Source organism: Pyrgilauda ruficollis, unplaced genomic scaffold (genome assembly GCF_017590135.1).
Source record: "Pyrgilauda ruficollis isolate IOZ18807 unplaced genomic scaffold, ASM1759013v1 scaffold17, whole genome shotgun sequence".
Taxonomy (NCBI): Eukaryota; Metazoa; Chordata; class Aves; order Passeriformes; family Passeridae; genus Pyrgilauda; species Pyrgilauda ruficollis.
Window position 1 is genome coordinate 11,326,082 of NW_024515875.1, and position 22,676 is coordinate 11,348,757.

A 22,676-nucleotide genomic window follows, 5' to 3' on the forward strand; every position below is an offset into this window, starting at 1 on the left:
CCCAGCACTCGCCTTCCGGCGCGGCGGCCGTAGCGCTCCGGAAGCGGGTCCGGCCGGAGCCAGATAGAGAGCGCGCCCCGGCGCCATCTTGGGTGGCCGCGGCGGGAAGGGCGGGGCCGGGGCGGGGCCGGCGGGGCCGCGTGACAAAATGGCGGCGCCCAGGCGGGCACGTGGGGACGCGGCGGAGGAGGAGGAAGATGAAGGGCGCTCGCTGGGGGCCAAGCGGCCCCGCGGGCAGCGCCGGCTCCTGGTCGTGCTGGAGGGGGCGAGCCTGGAGACCGTGAAGGTGCGCGCGGCGGGAGATCGGGGCGGGTTCGGCCGTGCCCGCGATGCTCTCGCTCCCCGCTGACCCGTGCGTGCTTTGGCCCTAGGTGGGGAAGACGTTCGAGCTGCTCAACTGCGACAAGCACAAGGCGCTGCTGCTGCGGAACGGCCGGGACCCCGGGGAGGTGCGGCCTGACATCACCCACCAGGTACCCGCTGGCTCCGGGGCTGCTCGGGGTAGCCCGGCAGGGCAGCTCGGGGCCATCGTGCCTCGGCACCGGGGCTCCGCTTGTGGCCCCGGAGCCCGGGGCCATCGTGCCTCGGCACCGGGGCTCCGCTTGTGGCCCTGGAGCCCGGGGCCATCGTGCCTCGGCACCGGGGCTCCGCTTGTGGCCCTGGAGCCCGGGGCCGAGTCCGGCCTCCCCCGCTGCGCTGGTGGGTTTTGGGTTGAGTCGCTGTTTGGGTCTGGGCTTGATTTCTTAGCATTATAGCGATACATCCCATAGTGGGATGAGCTTTCAGCCTCAGCATTGGCCTCTTCTGCATTTGTGGGGGCTAACCGTCAATTTTCCCTAGAATTCTGTCTCCTGTGCATTTCTATTCCCTCTACCGTGTGCTTTTTGCTTTCAGAGTCTCCTGATGCTGATGGACAGCCCCCTGAATCGGGCTGGGCTCCTGCAGGTTTATATCCATACCAAGAAGAATGTTCTCATTGAAGTCAATCCCCAAACCAGAATCCCAAGGACTTTTGATCGATTCTGTGGGCTTATGGGTTAGTGATTTAAACTCTACACCAGCTATCAAATAATGCAGGAAGGTGGTCAGAACTGGGGAAGCTTCGGGAAAAGTTGAAAACTGGCACTGACCTTAAAATGTGAAAGAGAGGAAAGAATAGAGAAGTGAAAGCACCTTTCTGGAATGTTCCAGGATGCATACCCCAGCTGTGTGCCCCTTAGCACAGGGGGGAGTGCCTGCAGGAGGCTGTGCTGTCAGCAAAATAAGTTTTTTCAGGCTGAGATAGGAACTCTAAAGGTGGACTTTTTGTGTACCTCAGCTCAGGCAAAACATGGGATTCATCCAGCAAATCACCAAACAGCTCAAGTGATTTTTTTCTTGTTTTCTCTTTGCCAGTTCAGCTGCTGCATAAGCTCAGTGTCAGAGCAGCTGACGGGCCTCAGAAACTGCTGAAGGTAAATATTCTGTAACTGTTCACAGCTAAGGTTGCAACATCCTAATGGCAATGTAGGAGGGACTTTTTCTTGCGGGGGGAGGTGTTTTTTGGCTGGGGGTCCCGGTTGTGGGTGTGGTTGCTGTTCTATCCCAGCCCATCCTTGCTGGGGGTCCTGGTTTCAGGGGGGCTCTCCCACATGCTACCTGGCTAGGAGCTGCTGCTGCAGGAAGGAAACCCCAAACACACCTGTCCTTGGAGCTGAGGGATCTGTTTCCTCACGTGAGCCTGACTGCCACGCCTGGACACTGACACTTTTTGGGCACAGCTTTCAAAATGGCAGAGGGAGGTGGAAATCAAGATACAACTAACTTGAGTGGCTTCTGCAGTCACAGAGGGGAAGACTGGATAAACCACAGGGACAAAGGATTTATCATGATAGTGAATTCCTTGGATGAAGAACTACCCTTGTTGCTGGAAATATCGGAAAAGCAGCAGCCTGAGGAAGGTGATGGTGATGTGATCTTGGCAGAGAAGGCTTGGCCCTAGCCAGTGCACCTCCCTGAGGGCACAGGGCAGCAGGCAGGCCAGCGAGACTCCCAGAAGCAAAGAAGAACTAACCATGACTTAAATGTGTGTTGTAACTTTCTTCTGGAAAATCTGGATTCCTCAAAGAAGGAGAGTGGTTTTAAATCCCAGCAGCAGCCTGCTTGCCAGCCAGGATGAGACAGAATTGCCTAAAGGGGACTATATAGGTCCTCCATGCCTGCTGTGCCTGCTTCAGGAGCGTTTTCCAGGTACACACTGAGGCTGGCAACATCTGGACACACCTGCTGGGGTTTGTTCTGTCCCTGTGCTGGGCATCCTGACCCTGCTGCCCAATGAGTACTTCATGGCTTCTTTGCAGAAGGTGGTGTTTGGGATGCTCTTCTGGGAGCAGTGCTGTGCCTCAGCTTCTCCTGGCTATTCTGTATTGCCTGCTGTCACTTGGAGAAGGTCTTGTGGACTTTTTTGATTCTGGATTACTCAGGAATTGCACTGCTGCTCATGGGGAGCTCTGCTACTCATTCTACTGCTCCCCACATCCAAGACTCATGTACCTCTACATCACCTGTATCCTGGGCTTATCTCAACCCATCTGGGATTGGTTTTGCTCAAGGACCTGGGTGTACTTGGTGGTAATCAGGAGGACAGGGAAACAGGATGTGTACCTCAAGGGGTTTTGATTTTTGGGCGAGGGCAGTCTGTGATGTTGAATTGTGTACGCGGTGTTGGTTGTGGAATGACAGCACCACTGTATTTTGTAAATACCATAGACAGTGAGGATGGACTGCTCCAGATGCACCGGTCATGAGCTCCTGATGCAGCCTGCAGCCAGCTGATGCATTTTTTGTTTGTCTGTTGCTTTTAGCAAACAATGCATCTAGCTACATGTCAGGGCCCGTTACCTCTACACCCCTATTAATTTTCTGCTTTCTGTAGGTGATTAAAAATCCAGTCACTGACCACCTGCCCGTGGGCTGTACGAAGATTGGCACCTCTTTTGCAGTGTCACAGGTGTCAGATCTGCGTGAGCTGGTTCCTGCAGCAGAGCCAGTTGTCATTGTGGTCGGAGCTTTTGCCCACGGCTCGGTAAGTGTGTGCATCCCTTATCTGGGGTTGTGAAAAGGTTTCAGTCTTGTTCTGTGAATGGAGGTTTTATCTGCCCTTTCTTGGCTTGATTTCCCCTTCTCTCAGCCCCCCATTTTCCCCTGTATGCTTGTCAAAAAAAGGCCCAAAACTGCAACACTTGGGACTGTTGTCCCTCCAAAGGGAGGGCATTAGTGAAAGCTGGCAGTTTCCCTGCTGAGGAAATACTGTGCCTCTGCAGTTCTCAGGGTTGGAGATTTCCCCTTCTCTCAGCCCCCCATTTTCCCCTGTATGCTTGTCAAAAAAAGGCCCAAAACTGCAACACTTGGGACTGTTGTCCCTCCAAAGGGAGGGCATTAGTGAAAGCTGGCAGTTTCCCTGCTGAGGAAATACTGTGCCTCTGCAGTTCTTAGGGTTGGAAGGGATCTCTGGAGATTGTCCACTCCAACCCCCTGCCAAGGCAGGGTCACCTGGAGCAGGTGACACAGGAACGTGTCCAGGCGGATTTTGAATGTCGCCAGAGAAGGAGACTCCACAACCTCCCTGGGCAGCATGTTGAGTCCTCTGCCACCCTCATCATAAAGAAGTTCTTCCTCATGTTGTGGTGAAACTTCTTGTGTTTTAGTTCCTTGCCCTGCTCCTTGCCCTGTTGCTGGGCACCAGAGGAAAGAGTCTGGCACCATCCTCTTGGCACCCACCCTGGAGATATTTATGTGCATTAATGAGATCGCCTGTCAGTCTTCCCTTCCCTAGACAAAACAGGCCCTGCAGTCTCTCCTCATAAGAGATGGTTCCATGTCCTAATAATCTTTCTTGCCTCTGCTGCACCCTCTGCAGTGGCTCCTTGTCTTTCTTGTACTAATGGAGATGGGGCTCAGTGAAAACTTTTTGCAACTTGGTAATTTTTTTTTTCTATTTCCCCCCTCTTCTCCCAGGTCAATGTTGACTATACAGAAAAGATGATCTCCATCAGCAACTATCCCCTTTCTGCTGCCCTGACGTGTGCTAAAATTACTACTGCCTTTGAGGAAGTGTGGGGAGTAGTATGAGCTTCTGCTGCTACTGCTGTCAGGATGGACTTGCATACAGTGACTTCACATTCTGGAAGGGCTCTTTGACTTGGGTGTGGAGCTGGTGCAGCTTTGGGCTCCTGGAAAACACTTCAACTTCGTCCTTGGAGCTTCTGAAACAATGAGACTTTAAACGGACTGCCCCACTGACCCTTTTTCCTCCTATTAAAGGTACCTTTTTTGAGTAAAAAGCACTCGTGAATTTTACTTTCTCATTTTTCATATGTGGGCAGGCCGGATCCCCTTATAGCAGGGACTTGGCCCAAATTTGTCACAGAACTGGAATTCTTAGCTGTGCCCTGCTCACCCTGGTGTCACTCAGTCCCGTAGAATCGCCTTGCTCGGCGGCATGTGACAGTTCACACTCCCACACCGAGGCACCCAAGAGGAAAGGAGCTGAAGCCGATGTTAAAAAGACCAGGAGCAATTTTTTTATCTTAGATGACAAACGTAGAAAAGTCAGAAGGTGGCTCCAATCCAACGCAGCACCTGCCGTGAGTGTGGTACAATCATCTGGTATCAGCGGAGAGACGAGTGCCGGCCGCGGGGCGGCAGAGATAAGGCAACAGACAGAAGGTGGAGGGTCTCAAGGAGGCTCGCTCGGATCCCCTCCTTTCGGGTCTCTGACCCTGTGCTTTCTCCTTCCCCCTCCTCGCGTTGAAAAATAGTCATACTTCAACACAGCAAACTTGGCAGGTGATGCTTTGCTTCCGGAGTGTTAAATCAACTCCTACGAATGCACAGGTGGTACAATCTGAAAAACAGAGGCGCCCTGTATTTGCTTCAGTTGATTCCAGGTTTGCCTTTCACCCTGGGCTGCAGCACTCCTGCCCCACTTTACCTCCTGGTCTCTACCTCATACAGCCTTACCTTTTGGCTGTTATTCTGCTCTTTTTAGCTTTTCTTTTCGTGGCACGATTAATCTGCGAATGTAAGGCAACACCAGCAGTAAGGTGAAGAACAACACGTGGCCGAAGAAATAAATAGACCTGTACACCTGTAAAGAGAAAGGCAGGGTTGGGGATCAGCAACCAGCTTTAAGCCAAGAACACAGGGGAGGGGATGGAGGGAACAGGGTGGACCATGTGGGGTCGTCTGTTTGTGGCTTCTAAATACCTTCATCCATTTGTCCCAGGTGAAGAGGCAAAATGGCACCAGGGAGTAGCCCATGAACATCCAGTGGTTAGTCTGCTGCAGCACGTAGAAGATGGGCCGCAAGACAGTGATGGAGGCCAAAGTGCTTAGGGCAGGACTGTCCCGAACAAGGTTCATGGCCTAATTGAAAGAAAAAAAAGCAGAATTCTCAACAGTTAGATGTCCTGTGGCTGTATATGCAGGCTCTGGGGCCAAAGTTCTCTATCCAGCTGTGTAAAATGTGTTTTACTAAGCAGCTAGTCTAAAAAAGTAGGTAAATCCCCTGTCCTGGCCAAAGTTTTAATTAAGAAAATACATCTTAATAAGGAATATTGTTCCTGCAGTACTGGGAGATTTAACAGAAGTATTCAGCTCATGTGTTTGTCCTCCAGTCCTTCCAACTGCCAAGCACTTCAGCCACCCTCTGTTCATATGCCAAGCTAAAATTACTACTGCCTTTGAGGAAGTGTGGGGAGTAGTATGAGCTTCTGCTGCTACTGCTGTCAGGATGGACTTGCATACAGTGACTTCACATTCTGGAAGGGCTCTTTGACTTGGGTGTGGAGCTGGTGCAGCTTTGGGCTCCTGGAAAACACTTCAACTTCGTCCTTGGAGCTTCTGAAACAATGAGACTTTAAACGGACTGCCCCACTGACCCTTTTTCCTCCTATTAAAGGTACCTTTTTTGAGTAAAAAGCACTCGTGAATTTTACTTTCTCATTTTTCATATGTGGGCAGGCCGGATCCCCTTATAGCAGGGACTTGGCCCAAATTTGTCACAGAACTGGAATTCTTAGCTGTGCCCTGCTCACCCTGGTGTCACTCAGTCCCGTAGAATCGCCTTGCTCGGCGGCATGTGACAGTTCACACTCCCACACCGAGGCACCCAAGAGGAAAGGAGCTGAAGCCGATGTTAAAAAGACCAGGAGCAATTTTTTTATCTTAGATGACAAACGTAGAAAAGTCAGAAGGTGGCTCCAATCCAACGCAGCACCTGCCGTGAGTGTGGTACAATCATCTGGTATCAGCGGAGAGACGAGTGCCGGCCGCGGGGCGGCAGAGATAAGGCAACAGACAGAAGGTGGAGGGTCTCAAGGAGGCTCGCTCGGATCCCCTCCTTTCGGGTCTCTGACCCTGTGCTTTCTCCTTCCCCCTCCTCGCGTTGAAAAATAGTCATACTTCAACACAGCAAACTTGGCAGGTGATGCTTTGCTTCCGGAGTGTTAAATCAACTCCTACGAATGCACAGGTGGTACAATCTGAAAAACAGAGGCGCCCTGTATTTGCTTCAGTTGATTCCAGGTTTGCCTTTCACCCTGGGCTGCAGCACTCCTGCCCCACTTTACCTCCTGGTCTCTACCTCATACAGCCTTACCTTTTGGCTGTTATTCTGCTCTTTTTAGCTTTTCTTTTCGTGGCACGATTAATGTGCGAATGTAAGGCAACACCAGCAGTAAGGTGAAGAACAACACGTGGCCGAAGAAATAAATAGACCTGTACACCTGTAAAGAGAAAGGCAGGGTTGGGGATCAGCAACCAGCTTTAAGCCAAGAACACAGGGGAGGGGATGGAGGGAACAGGGTGGACCATGTGGGGTCGTCTGTTTGTGGCTTCTAAATACCTTCATCCATTTGTCCCAGGTGAAGAGGCAAAATGGCACCAGGGAGTAGCCCATGAACATCCAGTGGTTAGTCTGCTGCAGCACGTAGAAGATGGGCCGCAAGACAGTGATGGAGGCCAAAGTGCTTAGGGCAGGACTGTCCCGAACAAGGTTCATGGCCTAATTGAAAGAAAAAAAAGCAGAATTCTCAACAGTTAGATGTCCTGTGGCTGTATATGCAGGCTCTGGGACCAAAGTTCTCTATCCACCTAGTAAGCAGCTAGTCTAAAAAAGTAGGTAAATCCCCTGTCCTGGCCAAAGTTTTAATTAAGAAAATACATCTTAATAAGGAATATTGTTCCTGCAGTACTGGGAGATTTAACAGAAGTATTCAGCTCATGTGTTTGTCCTCCAGTCCTTCCAGCTGCCAAGCACTTCAGCCACCCTCTGTTCATATGCCAAGTTTTCCAGTTCTCTCCCTGTCAGCTTCTGCAATATATTTATGGTTTGCACACACAGAAGGCAGCAACCTACTGAACTCTTAAGAACAAAACCCTGCCATGCTTGAAAACCAATTCCAAAGCAAGCAGCTATTTTTCATACTTCATGCAAGCAAAGCCTTTGGAGTGGCGCTTTCCAGGCTCGGGGGCAGAGGCTAACGCAGGCCCCCCCGTTCTGGTAAGTCAGACAAAGCGCACCTGTCTTTCCACGATGACTATCAGCAGCTCCATCTGAAAGCACACCAGGTAGCCAGAGTGCAGCCCGTGCCAGATGGCCAGGAAGAACAGGGCCAGTGCCTGTGACAGCAGTTTGTTGCCCAGGAACTTCAAGCGCTTGAAGATGTAGCTAGAGCAGAAAAGAAACAAAGAGCTTCCAGGTTATTCCCTGCCCTCCCCTGGCTGTGTCAGGGATGAAGGGCCCAGGGGACCCAATGCCTTTGCACGCCCTGTGGTGGGAGGAACAGCATGACCAGGACAAAACCTACATCAAAACAGTCTTAAAGAAATCCCAGCTATAAGGGGGAGAAGGGGGGTCATTAAAATTTGGCTGTGGGTCCCAGCAAGTGCTGAACCAAAACCCATCCGAGTTTGGAGTGGGGAGCACCAAGAGCCATGATGCAGGAAGCAGCTGTCAGAGCAGCTCTGTGGCTGGCTGAGCAGGCAGGCAGCCCCAAGGGCTCGCTGTAGATTCCCATTCCAGTCTCTGCTGCCATCAACTGCTTGCCTTTATTAATGAACTGCCCTTCCAGGTGAATTAATAGATCTCTCTAACCCAGTACCCCAATAACCTGTTTCTAAGGGCACAGCAGCAAAACATGGGAAAAAGTGCACAAACTGAAAACCGGCAGACTCTTCCTCTAGTGCTCCTGCTTAGCCTAAGGTCTTGGTTCTGCTGACAGAACAGAACTGACACGTTCTAGAAGGAGAATTTTGTCCTGCTCACCGGGCCACCCAAGCATTGGTGTTGATGTTGAAAGAAGCAATGGTCCCTGTGAACAAAGGTGTTGTCTCATACAGCCAGACCTTCATGTTGGCACAGGCATTCCACAAAGGCTTTCCGTTCTGGTCTTTCCCATTGTACCCCAGACCAACAAGGATGCAGACACCTTCCTATCAAAAAATGCACAAGAAAGATAAGATGAAGATATTGCCCTACTTTTGCTGGAGAAGCAGAGCTGAGGAAGTGCTGACTCTCACTGTGTTGAGAGCATCACTACAGATGGAACAAATGGATTAAAAACTGCCTTTTAGTTAGCTAGCCTTTGCTAACGTAAAGCAAGCTGAACTGACCTGCACTGATCTCCAGATATTTGGATTTCTTCCATTTAGTGCTAAGTCCAAGAGGCTTGGACCTTTATTCATTTGTCTTTTGCTTCTGGAACAACATCTAGACTCACCGTAACAAGCCAGCAAGTTACATATTTGTAGAGTATCATTTTGCCCCAGATCAATATGTAACCACAACGAAACCAGAAAGGCTTCTCCTGCAGAGATAAGAGTGAAACAGAGTAAAAATAAAACCTGGAGTTGAGTGGCCATAATGACACAAGGTATTTCATCATGGTCTTTTGTTTTTTTCTGTGTTAAGACTGGGCTGTCAGGCTTATGCAAACTTACACATCATTCTCTTTCCTTTGGTAATATTTGGCTGTATTGAAATAGGTAGAGTTTGGGAAGACTCTAGGATTAGCATAATCAAAATGCTTGCTGATAATCTGACAGTAGGAGTTATTTGTTAGGAGCTTTCCAAGAATGTCAAAGATTATGGTAAGCCTTACAAGTTACTCTAGTGAAATTCTCTGCACATAATGGTTAAATGGAAAGTCATTACAAGGTCATAAAATACATACGTTAGGTATGAAAACCAACAGTAGCATTTAAGATCAATTCTGTTTGTGAAAGTTTTCATTTGTTTCAGTTCTGCTTAACAGATTGCTGTTCTGCATCAGGTGGAATCATCAGGACAGGCAGTAAAGCCAAATTAGCTGTGGAAAATCTTATCATATAAGATGCTGCTTATCATAATAGTTGCTGACTTATTTTTAAATTGAGGCCAAAAAAAAAAAAAATTCCACTCCTGTAGATCCAGTGCCCACCAGAGAAGTGCAATTCTTCCACACCCCACAAGGCCAAGTGAATACATACCATGTACTCATCTGAGGTGAGGTACTCATCAGAGACATACAGGCTCGACAAGGTGTAGGTTACTAGAAACAAGAGACCCAGGCTCAGACGCTTGAGAGCAGGCACAAAACTGAGAAAGAAAAATACCAAGGTCAAAGAACTGCCTTGGAAAGAGACCATCAAACTCATAGTTTTAAAAACAGAGGTGGAGAGGAGGAGGTAGGGGAGACAGCGATAGGGAGTCACCACATTCCACTGCAGCAGATGCCTCCATTTGGAAGCTGGGATGCAAACATCACCAGGTTGGAACTGAGTCTATACTAAAGATGTCAAATGGTTGTTGATGTTCATGCCCTGGAACAATGCCGGGACATTAAGCAGAGTTACGAGCGACTTTTGAAAGACTGCCTTGTCTCATAAATCACTCCTGGTCACAGTAGTTCTGTGTCCAGGTAAGAAGGCAGTCTGCTGCAGGGAACGTGGAGGAGCCGGCTTTCTAGGATCTTAGGAAGGGGAGAAGCCAAGCAGCTTTGTATTACCTATTGGGTCTCTGGCCTGGAACGTCAGTCATCTCACCCCTTGCCAGTTTCTGATAGTCTGTCATGGAGAACTGAGGCCCAACCATGAAGGCACCATAGAAATAGGAGAATCCTGAGACCTCCAGCAAGGTAGGAACCCCCCGAACAGCGAATTGCTGCTGCTCAGGGGTCAGGAACTCCTGCACCAAAGGGAGTGGCATTAACATCATCCCAGGAATTTCATCCAGCTCTGGATGTTATGTCCTCACCCTGCCTCCTTTCTGGTTTCAGTTCTTGCTCCCCATGGACATGGAACTTTACACTTTGTACTTCATGTCCATTCCTCTCCCCAGCCCTCTCTGTGCCCACCCCCTCCAAACAGCAACAAGATCCAACGGTTGAGACCAGTTGCACAGGTCTCTATTCCCAAATAAGCTCCAAATGTGGAAGGGATCCACTGATGTGCATTCCTGGCAGCAGAGTAGGAGCACTGTATCTGATCTATTCCAGTACCTGACTGCACGTTGATGTACTCTCCCAGGACCTTATCGTGCTACAATTCCTACTTCTTGATGCAAAAATTATTTTTAAATACTTGAAGCTTCAGGTGAGGAAGTTTCATTTTGACCTCATTTTCCTGCAGTCAGCAGTGATTCCATGGATGCTACGGACTTGGTCAGGCCTCAAACAGGAGATGGGGAATGCAGGTACTTGAAGCAGGACTGAGGGACTGTAGCATGTGTAGTGCCCTCTCCCACACACTGTGCTGTGCAACTTCTCTGTTTCTCTGAGCTAAACACAGGGTCCTAACAAATGGTAAAGGGCAACCACTGACAAGCACATGATGAGACTAATCGAAGGAAAGGAAAATGGGAACAGAGATCCAGTACTGATCGTCTGCAAGTTAAAGGTACACTACCCACAAGGCACAGAGCACCAGTGATTGGGAATCTAAAGCAATAGATTTGGGGGAAGGAGATGGTGGGGAATTTGGAAGGGTGCAGAGTAATATTTTGACATAAATGGAAAAACTTCTGTCCATCTCTAATCACTACTGTCTCTGTTCCAAATTATTTTGTTCCAGTCTAGAATTCAGTGCTCTCAAACACTCCCAGAGGCTCCCCTCTCAGCTGTGGCTTTTACCTAACAATGCAGCTTGCTAACTCACATCCTTTGAACTTGATTTTCTGATCTCTAGCTCACTGGGACAGCATGGAATGACGGAGAAATGGTGTCTAACTCACCGGATCTTTTCCTCCATCATAGTAATCAATGGCCAGACCTAGAGGTGAGAAACAGTGACTTGAAGCCCTGGGATGGGCTCAGCTTGCAAAGTGCAAGAGAGAGAAGAGAGGTGTCACTCACCAATCAACTTAAGCGTCAAGACACAATGTGGCATTGTCCACTTGATGTCATAATGCTCTGTGGCTGTGAAGTAATATCCAGCCATAAGGTATGTCTGAAAGAAACCATTGTTTGGGTTATTCAAACTAATTCCTCCAGCTGGTTTTGATCTGCCTCCACTTCTCCACCCACAGTTGCTACTGAAGTGCTGAACTGAACAGAGGCCTCCCTTCTACAAACCCAGGGAGTAAGAAAGAGGGTTTACCATCTGAAAGAGAAATGTGGTGATGACGGCAGTGATTGTGCGACCCATTAGTCTCAGTATCAGGAACTGGATTAGGACACATATCAGGGAATGAAAAAACTGCGTCCCTGTGGGCAGGAAAAAGAGAGATGAGAAATAGAAATTACATGCATGGGTCCTCCCAAATCGCAGCATGCCCTGGGCCAGGCAGCTCTCTCTTCCCAAACTCATCTTACCAAAATTGAAGTAAGCAATTGAGAGTCCCGTGAACACATTGTAGAGGTGAATGAGGTAGGTCTCCTTCTGGAAGAGGAAATAGCGCTGGAACAAGGCAAAAGGATATCCTGAGAGAAAAAAAAAAAAAAAGGAAGAGTTGTAAATAAGTTTAGACAAGTATTTGTCATGAACCAAACTATAGCCTTTCTGAACATGTCATTAGGAACGTGTACTTTACATCACACACTATCCACACAGGGCATGGTGTTAATTCCTGATACTGCATTTGGGAGACAGACTCCAGATGAATTACTCTGTACCGAAGAAAATACTTTAACAGGAACGTAATTGTAGCAAAACTGACATTGAAGTGCAAAAAATTACAGGATTACATTTTCTGGCCTCATTCAATATATGAGATGGATAATGCTGAAATACATGAATCACACTTTAGCCTGTGATTCATTTCCAAATTATGTGACAAATCCAATGAACATGGCAAGAAGCTAGATTAAAAAAAAAAAAAGGCGGGGGGGAAGGGAAAAACTTTATGGTTAATACCATTACAACGTCCAAAAAACCTCAGTCCCACTCCCACCTCAATGAGTTCTTTCAGCTTTAATTTCAGAGCTCCTCAGGTGACCTCCGGTAAGATACTCTCAATTTTCTAACCCTGCTACTTCGGATTTGCATCTGATTTGTGAACTACTGGGTACACAAAGCTGTAACTAAAATCCACTGGTACTACGCATGTGGTATTTTTGGATAAAAAAAACTCAGTCAGAAGCATTTCATATGGAACAGCTAAGAAAAATGCAAGGGGTTTTTCCTTTGCATTTTCTGTGAGGTAACTCCTAGTCTAAGTTAGGAATGCCTCCACATTATTCGTCTGTGGCTCAAGTGAGAAGCAAACATTTGTGAAGCACTCTGGTAGTACAGTGAGAAGCGTCACACAGAACACCACAATTCAATTAAATTCTGTTGTCTAGGTGAGTTTCACGAAGCATGCAATAAACACTGCCACACAGTAGACAGTAAATATAATAAGTCTTAATACACAGTGGCACAGGAAGCGTTGCAATTAGCTTTTCTAAAGCCATGTGCACAAGGCGCTGAACTGGGATACAACAAGCCCCCTTAATTCTGGCATCTTGTAACTTTATTGCTCTACGTTGCAAGCCTGTGCATTCTCTTACCCTGCTCAAAAAAAAGGGGAAATTCATCACATACCACAATACCGGCATCCACACTACTTATCATCCTGGCTGAAATCGGGAGCAGTGGATGGAGCTCTGCTACCTGCACTAATGGAGTAGCGGTAGCAGGAGGTGGTCATGTTTTATATGGAGCAGTAATAAAAGGTGATGAAATGCACACTCTGCCGAGAAGTGTATGATGGATGGAAGGCTTCCAATAAGCAAGGCCAAGTCTAGTCACTACTGTGAGAGGAAATGAGAAACTCTGTCACGTTATTTAAATACATGTCTGGCAGTCTGGCAGTGCTCACAGGCTGGAGCCATTTTAAGGCCCTCTCCAAACCCACAAATCCCTTGGGAGGGAGCCCTGGAGTTGGGGACTTTGGGGCTCTTTTCTAGATCCTTTTGGGCTCATGTTCTGCTGCGTCCAGATGTGTACCTGCCACCTCCAGATGTGTACCTGCCGCCTCCTGACGCCGAGCTGCTGCTCCCCATTTCCTCAGCTTCCTGCCACCCCTCTTTCGGTTTTCCCTGCCTCCTTGTTGCTGTTCCTTCCTCCTTTTGTGTCCCACGCCGGTTTCCACGCCATAGGCTGCTTTCTGGCCAGCCCCACATACCACGGCTCTCCGCTCCCAGAGCCTGGCAACCTCCCTCCTGCACATCCAGCCTGCTCTCCCTTCCAAAACTGCGGCTCCAAACTCCCCTACAAAATGCCTCACCCAAGTCATCCCTCTCCCTTCCCGCTCTTCCATGCTTTTTACACAGCCCACTTCTGTCCTGTCCCACCCCCACTGCTGGCCTGAGCACCAGCTGAGGGGGAAAGAGGGAATTGGCAAAGAGAGTTCATCACACGGGCTCTCTGGGGATACAGGAGTAACTCAAAGAATTAGAGCAATACACATGATTAAAAAAAGAAAAAGAAGGAAAAAAAAAGTAGTATTTTCTACTGGCCTTTTACTCAGAAACATACAAATGGGGATTCTTTGTTCATGAGCCAATCTTCCTGCTGAAGTTTAAAAACCATAGGAAGAACTGCTTTGAGAAACGGAAAGTGGTAAAAAATATCAAGTTTTACTATCAGAGTAGATCAAAAGTTAAAAAGCTGAGGTTTACTGTGGAAAAAATGTTTTCCCCTTCTGAGCAAAGGGGAGAAAAATCAGAAATACAGGCAAAGCACAACTGACTGCTGTTCATCAATATGCATGGTTTTAAACCTTCATTTTCAAGGGTCTCCCACTCTCTTAAAAACCACTAATATTTTGCAAACCAGTCAATTTCTACCAAAATTTTTTACCCTCTAGCCATTTCTACAGACATAATTAAAGCATGACTGAATACTATAATGTAACTAATGTTCCTGCTTTTTCTGAGACCTGTCTCATTTGTCAGCCGTGCTCCTTTTTAGCTCTACACAGGAGATCATGTCATGGTTTGGGTAATGCTGCTCTGAAGGAAAAAGAATTATGAACCCTTGCAAATAGAGAGTTACTAATAATACACACTGCATCCGTGTTTTTAGAAACTATAAACTTAAAGCTTGGTCTTGCACTATGTGGCTGCTAAGTTCCAGTCCAAAAGTCACAACATCAGCCTAAATTCTTCTGATATCTAGAGTAACTTGTTAGTACTCTGGACTGCACTTTACCTACAGTTTTGCTGCATGGGATAATTTTCTCAGTTTTACAACTGGGCCAGTTGCATGCTGCTGATACAAACTTTAACCCCCAAACGGCAGCAGATACGGGGTAGCAATGGTCATTCTGATGTGGCCTGTGCCCTTCTGAACGCTGATAAACTCTCCATTAAACAACAAACAATTTCTGCTGATAACAGCATCAGTACTCCTGCCCTACTACCACGTCCCTGAATTAGCACAGCAGCTTTTGGAGTTATGGTTGCCTTCTGGCAAGCTGGATGGCACCTTTGGGTACGCCAGCAGCAGGAAACGCTGCGCTGCTTTGCTTCTGCCATTCAGAGCAACAGGACAAGAGTCCCTGCTCCTTGCTGCCAAGAGGCTCTGCCCAGCAGCTCCCACTCTGCCAAACTCCCCTTTCACGGCTCCCTAAGCAGAATGGACCGAGGAGGGAAAGCGGCTGCAAGACTCCTGGAGAAAACAGCAGGGAACCTCTGAGCCAAACTCATTCTTCCCTATGCACCACGGAGCTGGAAAAACAGCCTGCACACAGAGCTGGGTTTTCCCTCTAGGTGCACTTTCTATAGAATGGAATTAGCAACTGAGAGAATTTTTATTTTTTTTTACTTGACAGGAACAAGGGGATGATCTCTGGTTAAGAGAACCACGGAGATGGAAGGAAAGGACAAGCTCAGCTTCTTGGCCATGGCCATTTGGGAGAGCAATGGGCCACTGCACAAAGCACAGCTTGTCCACTCTGACAACACTCTAAATGAGCAAAAGAAGTGAAATCATCAAGAAGGTGGATTAGGCAGGAGAAAAGTTCTAGTAATCCCAAGCAAAAATAGTGCTATCAAGTTTGCCATCTTCTGGACTGGGTGATTAAGATGCCTCTCTTTCCAGAGATAAAGCTGCATATAAGTACAGCAGAAAGATTCTTCTCATCTCTGCTCCCTTTATTTCCCCTTTGATATCACTAGTTCTATCTCATCTTCAAGCCAGCACCTCTACTTTTCCTCTTCTCCCTTTTGCTGAATATTTAACTCCTCCTTTGTTAACATCCAACAGGGCAATTGTCTCCATTTTTTATAAGAATGCTAAAACTGAAAGGAATGGGACAACAGAGAAAAAAAAAAGTGTTAAAATACCAGCCTTACCTAATGTTTTAACTCCAAAGTTATTCCTTTCTGTTTCTAACACTGCAAAAGTACCACACCTTGTTTAACACTGGGTGCGTAAACATGAGTATTTTAATTCAGCTCAGGAGTTTACCTTGAAAGTCCACTTATGGTGCTTTAGTTTGCATAACAAAACTGGCTCAAAGCGGGTGAACAGGGCACTCTTCACAAGAAACTGAACTGAAAACACACTCCAATCCATGGGTGATAAGTGTGCATGAGCTGACAGAGGCAAATCCAAAGCAAATGCTCAAAACCCACAGACAAGTCTGCTCTATAGGTCTGCTCCTACTGCAGCAATTTTCTTGCTAATGTAGACACAGGCAGTGTGTAGCATTACTCAATTCCGTCCATTTTTTTATTATATAAGGAATAAGATGTACTTGAAGTTAGGAGTTTAAACAAGGCAGCACATGAGTGTCCTGTGACAGGGCTGGTTTTATGACACGACATTGCTGCCTCTTAGAACTTCTCCCATCTCTTACCCATCAGAATCAGCTGCTCACGGGCCCTTGCAGTAAGGTTCCTGCTTGGCTGACCAGCTGGGAACTTGATTTGGGATAAGCCAGAAGCTTTGGGTGACCACAAGAAGAATTTCACTGAGCCTAAATTTCGTCAGGATGCAGGGAGCATGAAGCAGAGTATGTAAAAAAATTGATGAGAGGTAGAAGAGGAGGAGATAAGACAACCTGCAAGTGAAGCAGTAGGTTTCTGGCACCCATTGGGTAAGAATGTGTTACTTTCTGCAGTTGCCTGCTATGTCCATGGAATGAAAGAACACTTTCCGAATGCTTTTCCTGGCAGGCCTGGGCAAACCAGCAGGGTCATTTCTGGCTCAGGGCTGTAAACAGCATGTTGGCTCCCCTCCACATTATGCAGGTAGCTCGCAAGGCACTGTGTAATATTATGGTAAGATAAATAGCTTTAATTCTTTGGGACCGTACAGCCACGCAAGAAACACGAGCAACATAAAGTATTAAATACACGGTGCCATAAGGCCTCCTGTGCCCTGGCTTGTGCTTTGGGCAGTGACAGCAGGAAAGCAATCTGTCCCCTCTCATGTGAGGACAGGAGCAGCAGCACAGAAACCCTGTTATCTCCTTCACACCACTGGAGCAGCTCCAGTGGGAACACTGGGCCCTACTGAAGAGTGCCAGCTAGAGTTCATCTCTCAGACATTCTCATACGACTGACGGACATCACTGTACTGACAAATGGCAGTTTTTAGTGTGGCAGGGTCCAGAACGGTGCTTCAGCTATTCCTGCTGTTGGTACTGCTGCCAAATTGCAGACTACTTTCTTCAAAGGCTGTCTATGCAAATTTTTACGTGGGGGAAGTCAGCAGTAAGGTTTTCATCTTGTACAATCCAGGTAAGGGACTCTATTCTAGCTGTAGTCTCTACTTCAAAATTGCAGCATGTGTAAACCTGTCTCTGATTTAAATACAAAACTGTGACTAAAATCCCCATAATTTGCTCAGCAATGTGCTGTTACTTGTTCACTGAAACAACATGGTGCTCTTTAGGACTACTCTAGTTTTAGTTCTTGAATGTTCTTTCTCCTTCTCTTGTTCTCTCCTGCATGTAATGTTTTTTTTCAGTCAAGTCAGAATGCCAACATTTTTAAATGATCTCTTTTGGTTATTTCAGATCATTACTAAGCAAACACTTATCCTGAATCAAGACAGTAAATTCAGACTATTTTTTCAACAATAATTCAGCTTTCTTCAGAAATTAATGTAAGAAGTTGAAAAGTCCTTTGTGATTCTTCCTCTTTTTCAGAAGACTATTTTTACCGGTTTGTGGTGATCCTCTGAAAGTGAAACCCTAGAAACTGTTGTCACAGTAAAACTGCAGTGTAGATGGGAAACTGCATCACAGAGGAAGAAATAAGCAACGACGTTTTAGCCCATCTTTGGAGCTATGCTTCACCCTCACGGCCTTGTCCTGAAATAATTCAGCAGTATTAGCAGCAGCCAACAGAAACAGTTTTCTTCCTGAATCTATGTAAACACCTGAAATGGAGGAAGTGAAGGAAAAGCCATACTTCATGTCCTAATGCCACTTCCAGCTTTTAGAAATGCCTTTCATTTATACCCCATGCCATCCTATGAAGTGGTCATCAGCACTAGCTGCATTACCAATGAGATTAAAAGGATTGTAAACTAAGCTGCAATTAAATGAACATTTCTTTGTGCAGGGCTAAGGAACTCCTCTCACTCTCCTCTCATGTTGCTCTGGAGTAGTGTTTGGCCCTTCCTTTTAAAGTCATGGTACAGGTATAAGGCTTTACCACCCAGGGCTTACCCATCCATTAAGCAGGAGAGCTGGAGTCAGCCCCCTCTGCCTGAGTGCTTCAACCTGCATGACCTGCAAGAGTGCCAAACTGCAGCAAGGCTGTTTTGCACGCCCTGGAGCCTTCTGTCTGAAGTTATGCCTGCCACTGCATCTAATTAAAAGATACTGAGCTAGGGAGAAAGGACAGGGAAAAGTGCAGCTCCAGCCTCCTGGTTTGCTTTATCCATTTGAAGCATGCAGGGGAGAGATGTGAGCGGTCTTCTGGACCCTGCTCTCCAGAATTTTCATACAAATTCTAAACATCCATTGAGACTATGTGAAACAGACAGTGGCCTACCTCAGGAAGGGACACTGTGGCATCCCAGTGGCTCACTGTCGACAGTGCACATGGAACATTTGTAACAGCACACAGGAGTCTCACGCTTCCTTAATCTGCTGACTGCAGCAGGCAGCGCTTATCATCATTAGGACAATAATTATCTGCTGTTCACTTCAAAGAACTGGTGCTGTTCACCCATAAGATGCTGAGCAGGAAACACCCTCCCAAATGTCGTGTCCCCAACTTACTGCTAGCAAGAAGCAGCTCGGAGAGTACGATCGTGGTGCATTCTGCAGAGCCATCTCTGCTGCGGCTGCCTCCACACACACTTTCTAGGACCTTTTCTGCATCAGCACTCGTTAGACTGGTCCCTTGCTTGATCCGGGTGACTAACCTCGTAGTGAACTATCTGCTTTTTCTGGTTTAGGTTTCTGCCAAACAAGTAAATTCAATCAGATCGCAATTAAAGGACCAGAGAGAGACGTGGGAGAAAGGAAAGCAGGACTTTTCTCGTTCGGAGGTGGGGAGCTGCTGGACTAATTAACGCTGCCTTGTGTGCATGTCCTGTGTGTTTCCTATTACTTCATTCTTTTCTTTACAGAAGTTTGGTTTAACAAACTTCTACGTTGAGCTCAAAACGACAGCCAGTGCAGTTTCCTGTATCAACCCCTTCACGGGAAGAATGTTTTGCTCAGTTTGATCTCGCACATCATAAACTAAATCAGGCAGAAATAAGTCTGGTGCAGACCACGGTTATGAAGTGACACAGTTTTTCTTGCTTGCATTTCCTTTAAAAATATTATACTTCTAGTTAGCCAAAGCAACTTTATTGTGACAGATGACACAGTAGTGGCTGTATCACTTCAAATATACTTTCAGGTTCAGAGGAAAGCTTGTATTTTTTTTCTGCTAGGTGACTACACCGCCAAATGCTTTCACAACCCAAAGTTTCCCTGAGCATCTGCAGAGATTTACACAGATAGCATGTATACATACACTTGAATTAATGTTTTGGGAGCTACAACCTCCCCCTCAATCGCCAGCCCACATCACAACTCCAGCCCTGCCTTAACCATTTCCCATGGAACTCAAGTATCTCATGTTTACATAAGCGCAGGCACCCTGTGTTTTGCAACACGCTTCGCGCTGCAGGTGGAGCGCAGGACATCACCCCAGTTCTCCTGGCACTGAGCTGCGAGGTTTTGCTCACCCTGCCCGGCAGTGCCCCCGATGACACGCCTCTCCTTCACGGTGCCACCACTGCCGCAGACACGAAAGAAAAAGAAGGACAGCGATGTCCCCGGACAGCGATGTCCCTGCACTCGGACGGGGCAACACCTGAAGGGCTGCGGAGATTCCCGAGCGGACACCCCTCCGGACACGCGCTCACTGGATGCACACGCATCACCGGGCACTCACGGGACAATCCCAAACAAAGTTCCCGTGCCCGGGACACGGACCCAAACAGGGGTCTTTCGCAGGCACCCCCGGCTCCTCCTTGCGCCCCTTCCACAGGCGGCCTGCCAGGACCGCACCCCGACCTCCCGCGGGGAAACCGAGCGTGCTCCCCCTCCGCACCGGGGGCTGGCCCCGGGCAGCGGCGGCGGGCGCTTCGCGGGCTGCCGCGCGGGACGGGCGGTGCCGGTGCCGGTGCCGGTGCCGGTGCGGGATCCCGCCCGGGCGCGGCGGCGCTGGCACAGGTGCGGCTCCGCGCGGGCGAAGCGATGCCCGGCCCCGGCCCCCAGCGCTGCGCGGCACGGCGGCGGGGTCGCCCGTTCTCACGGCGCGGAGCCCCGCCCGGGGCGCCAGCCCCGTCTCCCCCCGCCCTGCTTTACCCATGAGGATGGACAGGATGAGGCGCAGCGCCTGCTCCGACGAGCCCAGGGCCTCGGCCAGCCGCGCCAGGCTCCAGCCGGACCCCGCCACCGCCATCTTCTGGCTCCGGGTCTGGGTGTGAGCCTGGCTCTGGGTCTGGGTGTGAGCCTGGCTCCGGGTCTGGGTCTGGGTGTCAGCCTGAGCCTGGCTCTGGGTGTGAGCTTGGCTCTGGGTCTGGGTGTCAGCCTGAGCCGGGCTCTGGGTCTGGGTGTCAGCGTGAGCCGGGCTCTGGGTCTGGGTGTGAGCCTGAGCCTGGCTCTGGGTCTGGGTGTCAGCCTGAGCCTGGCTCTGGGTCTAGCTCTGCTTCTTGGCTCCGGTCCTGGCTACTGGCTGTGGCTTTGGCCCTGACCTCAGTGGTGGCCTCGGCCACAGCCCCGTCCCTGGTCTTGGCCTCAGCCTCCTCCTCAGCTGCAGCCTCAGCGCGCTGCTGGAGCTTCCCCAGCACTGCCAGGTCCCACTGCCCCCGGGGCTCCCAGAGGACACATCCCCGCTGCTTGGCTCCCAAAGGGACCTGATTCCCACGCGGGCATTACGGCAGCACCTGTGCTTGGCCCTGCGCCTGTGGCGCCCGGCTCAGTGTGCCACAGCAGCAGGCACCGTGTCAGTGCTGCTCAGTGGCCATAAACTAAACCACAAAAAGTTCCACCTCCGTGAGGAAGAACTTCTTTCCACTGAGGGTGGCAGAGCACTGAACATGCTGCCGAGGGAGGTTGTGGAGTCTCCCTCTCTGGAGATGTTCAAAACCTGCGTGGATGCATTCCTGTGTCACCTGCTCTAAGTGACCCTGTCTGTGCAGGGAGGTTGGACTGGATAAGGTTCCTCCCAGCCCTAGCAATTCTGGGATTCTGTGACTCTCTGGTCACTCAGCATCTGGGCCCGCACAGACTCCCCGTAACACAGCTGCTGGATGGCCTTTTAGGTGTGTCCCTTCATGCACCCCAAGTTCTCCCCAGCTGAAGTTCCAGGTGCAATGGATGTGATCCTCTTCCCTTGTTTGTGTTACTGTTTTCCTGCTGGGTCACTTGGGTGCACAAATTCAGCTGAGGGGCAAGTACAGGCTCGCACAAAGGTTCACATGAGAAGAGACCTCTGGAGCTCTCTGATCCAAACTGCAGCTCACAAGCAGGACTCAAAGCTGGAGCCATTTGCTCAGGGCAGTGCCTGGGTAATTGCTGTACATTTTCATGGTTGGAAAGCTCCCAGCCTTTCTGGGCTCCTCAACCAGTGCTGAATCATACTCTTTATCCTGGTCCATCCTCCTTATCGCCACCCTTTAGGTAGCAGCACCAGCACCTGCTAGATGCCATTTCTTATCAAATCTGACTGGGAAAGGGACTGACTGGCAGCATGGCCACATAGACCTCATTTATTTAGGAGACCAGGCTAAAGACCTGCCTCTTCTTGCCCTTCTCTTTTCCAGGCTAAACAATTTAGATTTCTCAATAACAAAGCTCTAGTCACCTATCCACTTGGCTCTTTCCATTTGGTTCACACCTCTCTGGCAGAGAGAGGGAGTGAGGAAGCGCATGAAGAAGGGGAGAGCCTGGCCTTCTCCTCCAGAAGTCCCCTGAAGGCAGTGTAAGGTGCAGAGTGGCAGGCTAAGATGTATAGCCAGGGTTTAAAAACCCTCCTGGGTAGCTGACTCCATCAGGTTAGGCTCTACAAACAGGTTGCTGTATTCGTCCACCCTAACTAGTGGACAAATTTGCCGCATTTTTTGCAAAGTCTGAGAACTGCCTTTTCAAGGCATGTCTATCTCTCGTTTCCACGTTCAGTTGTGTGTTTATGGTGTTTAGGCCACTTTCCTAAGTAAATCAGTTCTCGGTGAGCATGGCAGCTCTCTGACCCTGCTCAAGGCACGTTTGACCAGAAACGATCTGCTCAGTTCTGTAATTTACTGTTGTCAGAGAAGAGCTCCAGAAGCAGCATCTGTTCCTGAGATTGCCCAACAATTTCCATTGCAAGATTGTTTCCAGTTGCTTGAAATGTTGCTATATTTGACCTGTTTAGATTAAACGCTTGATAGTCGCTTGCAGTCAGAGCACAGTAGCTCTGAGAGTCGGTTTTAAGTGTCAGAACACGATGAGTGCACCCCTACTTGTCAGCAGTATTATTATTATTTTAATAATCAGGGCAGTGTTATTCTTGGGAGGAGGGGCTGTAGCCAAACTCTTGATTTACTGTCCTTTAGGTATACCATAATTTCATAACATTACACGGGCATTAATGTGAAGCTCGAGGTTCCCACGGAGCTCGATGTGGCACAATGGGAAGGCAGCTGCTGGTTTAGGTATACCATAATTTCATAACATTACATTAATGTGAAGCTCGAGGTTCCCACGTGGCACAATGGGAAGGCAGCTGCTG

General features: G+C 48.7%; 2 protein-coding genes across 6 annotated transcripts; one reads left to right on the top strand and one right to left on the bottom strand.

Moving 5' to 3' along the window:
• Positions 1-24: 24 nt before the first annotated feature.
• On the top strand, positions 25-5,961 carry EMG1 (EMG1 N1-specific pseudouridine methyltransferase). Of its 2 annotated transcripts, XM_041463699.1 has the most exons (7): positions 25-286; positions 372-473; positions 895-1,036; positions 1,396-1,454; positions 2,915-3,064; positions 3,997-4,071; positions 5,711-5,961. In XM_041463699.1, the coding sequence occupies exons 1-7, from the start codon at positions 149-151 to the stop codon at positions 5,747-5,749; spliced, it is 705 nt and encodes a 234-aa protein (XP_041319633.1). In that variant the 5' UTR covers positions 25-148; the 3' UTR covers positions 5,750-5,961. The 2 variants fall into 2 exon arrangements, with proteins under 2 accessions (XP_041319633.1, XP_041319631.1); XM_041463697.1 differs by lacking the exon at positions 5,711-5,961 and having other exon boundaries at positions 3,997-4,316.
• On the bottom strand, positions 4,628-20,372 carry LPCAT3 (lysophosphatidylcholine acyltransferase 3). 4 transcript variants are annotated; one of them, XM_041463695.1, is made up of 13 exons: positions 20,270-20,372; positions 11,832-11,939; positions 11,617-11,723; positions 11,373-11,466; positions 11,252-11,289; positions 10,029-10,207; positions 9,511-9,619; positions 8,763-8,849; positions 8,309-8,475; positions 7,564-7,711; positions 6,887-7,045; positions 5,002-5,128; positions 4,628-4,885 (listed from the first exon to the last, which is right to left on the bottom strand). In XM_041463695.1, exons 1-12 carry the CDS (start codon positions 20,364-20,366, stop codon positions 5,012-5,014), a joined length of 1,410 nt encoding a protein of 469 aa, XP_041319629.1. In that variant the 5' UTR covers positions 20,367-20,372; the 3' UTR covers positions 4,628-4,885; positions 5,002-5,011. The 4 variants fall into 4 exon arrangements, with proteins under 4 accessions (XP_041319629.1, XP_041319626.1, XP_041319628.1 ...); XM_041463692.1 differs by lacking the exons at positions 4,628-4,885; positions 5,002-5,128 and adding exons at positions 6,182-6,524; positions 6,641-6,767; XM_041463694.1 differs by lacking the exons at positions 4,628-4,885; positions 5,002-5,128; positions 20,270-20,372 and adding exons at positions 6,182-6,524; positions 6,641-6,767; positions 18,683-18,815.
• Positions 20,373-22,676: the final 2,304 nt, after the last annotated feature.

Excerpts from the sequence above, each read along its gene's own strand:
- EMG1 (XM_041463699.1), top strand. The coding sequence starts at position 149 with ATGGCGGCGCCCAGGCGGGCACGTGGGGACGCGGCGGAGGAGGAGGAA. Across the intron at positions 287-371 it reads CGAGCCTGGAGACCGTGAAG|GTGGGGAAGACGTTCGAGCT; the intron begins GTGCGCGCGGCG and ends CTTTGGCCCTAG. Across the intron at positions 3,065-3,996 it reads GAGCTTTTGCCCACGGCTCG|GTCAATGTTGACTATACAGA; the intron begins GTAAGTGTGTGC and ends CTCTTCTCCCAG.
- LPCAT3 (XM_041463695.1), bottom strand. The coding sequence starts at position 20,366 with ATGGCGGTGGCGGGGTCCGGCTGGAGCCTGGCGCGGCTGGCCGAGGCC. Across the intron at positions 8,850-9,510 it reads TCACCTCAGATGAGTACATG|GAGAAGCCTTTCTGGTTTCG; the intron begins GTATGTATTCAC and ends TTATCTCTGCAG. Across the intron at positions 8,476-8,762 it reads TAACTTGCTGGCTTGTTACG|GAAGGTGTCTGCATCCTTGT; the intron begins GTGAGTCTAGAT and ends ATTTTTTGATAG.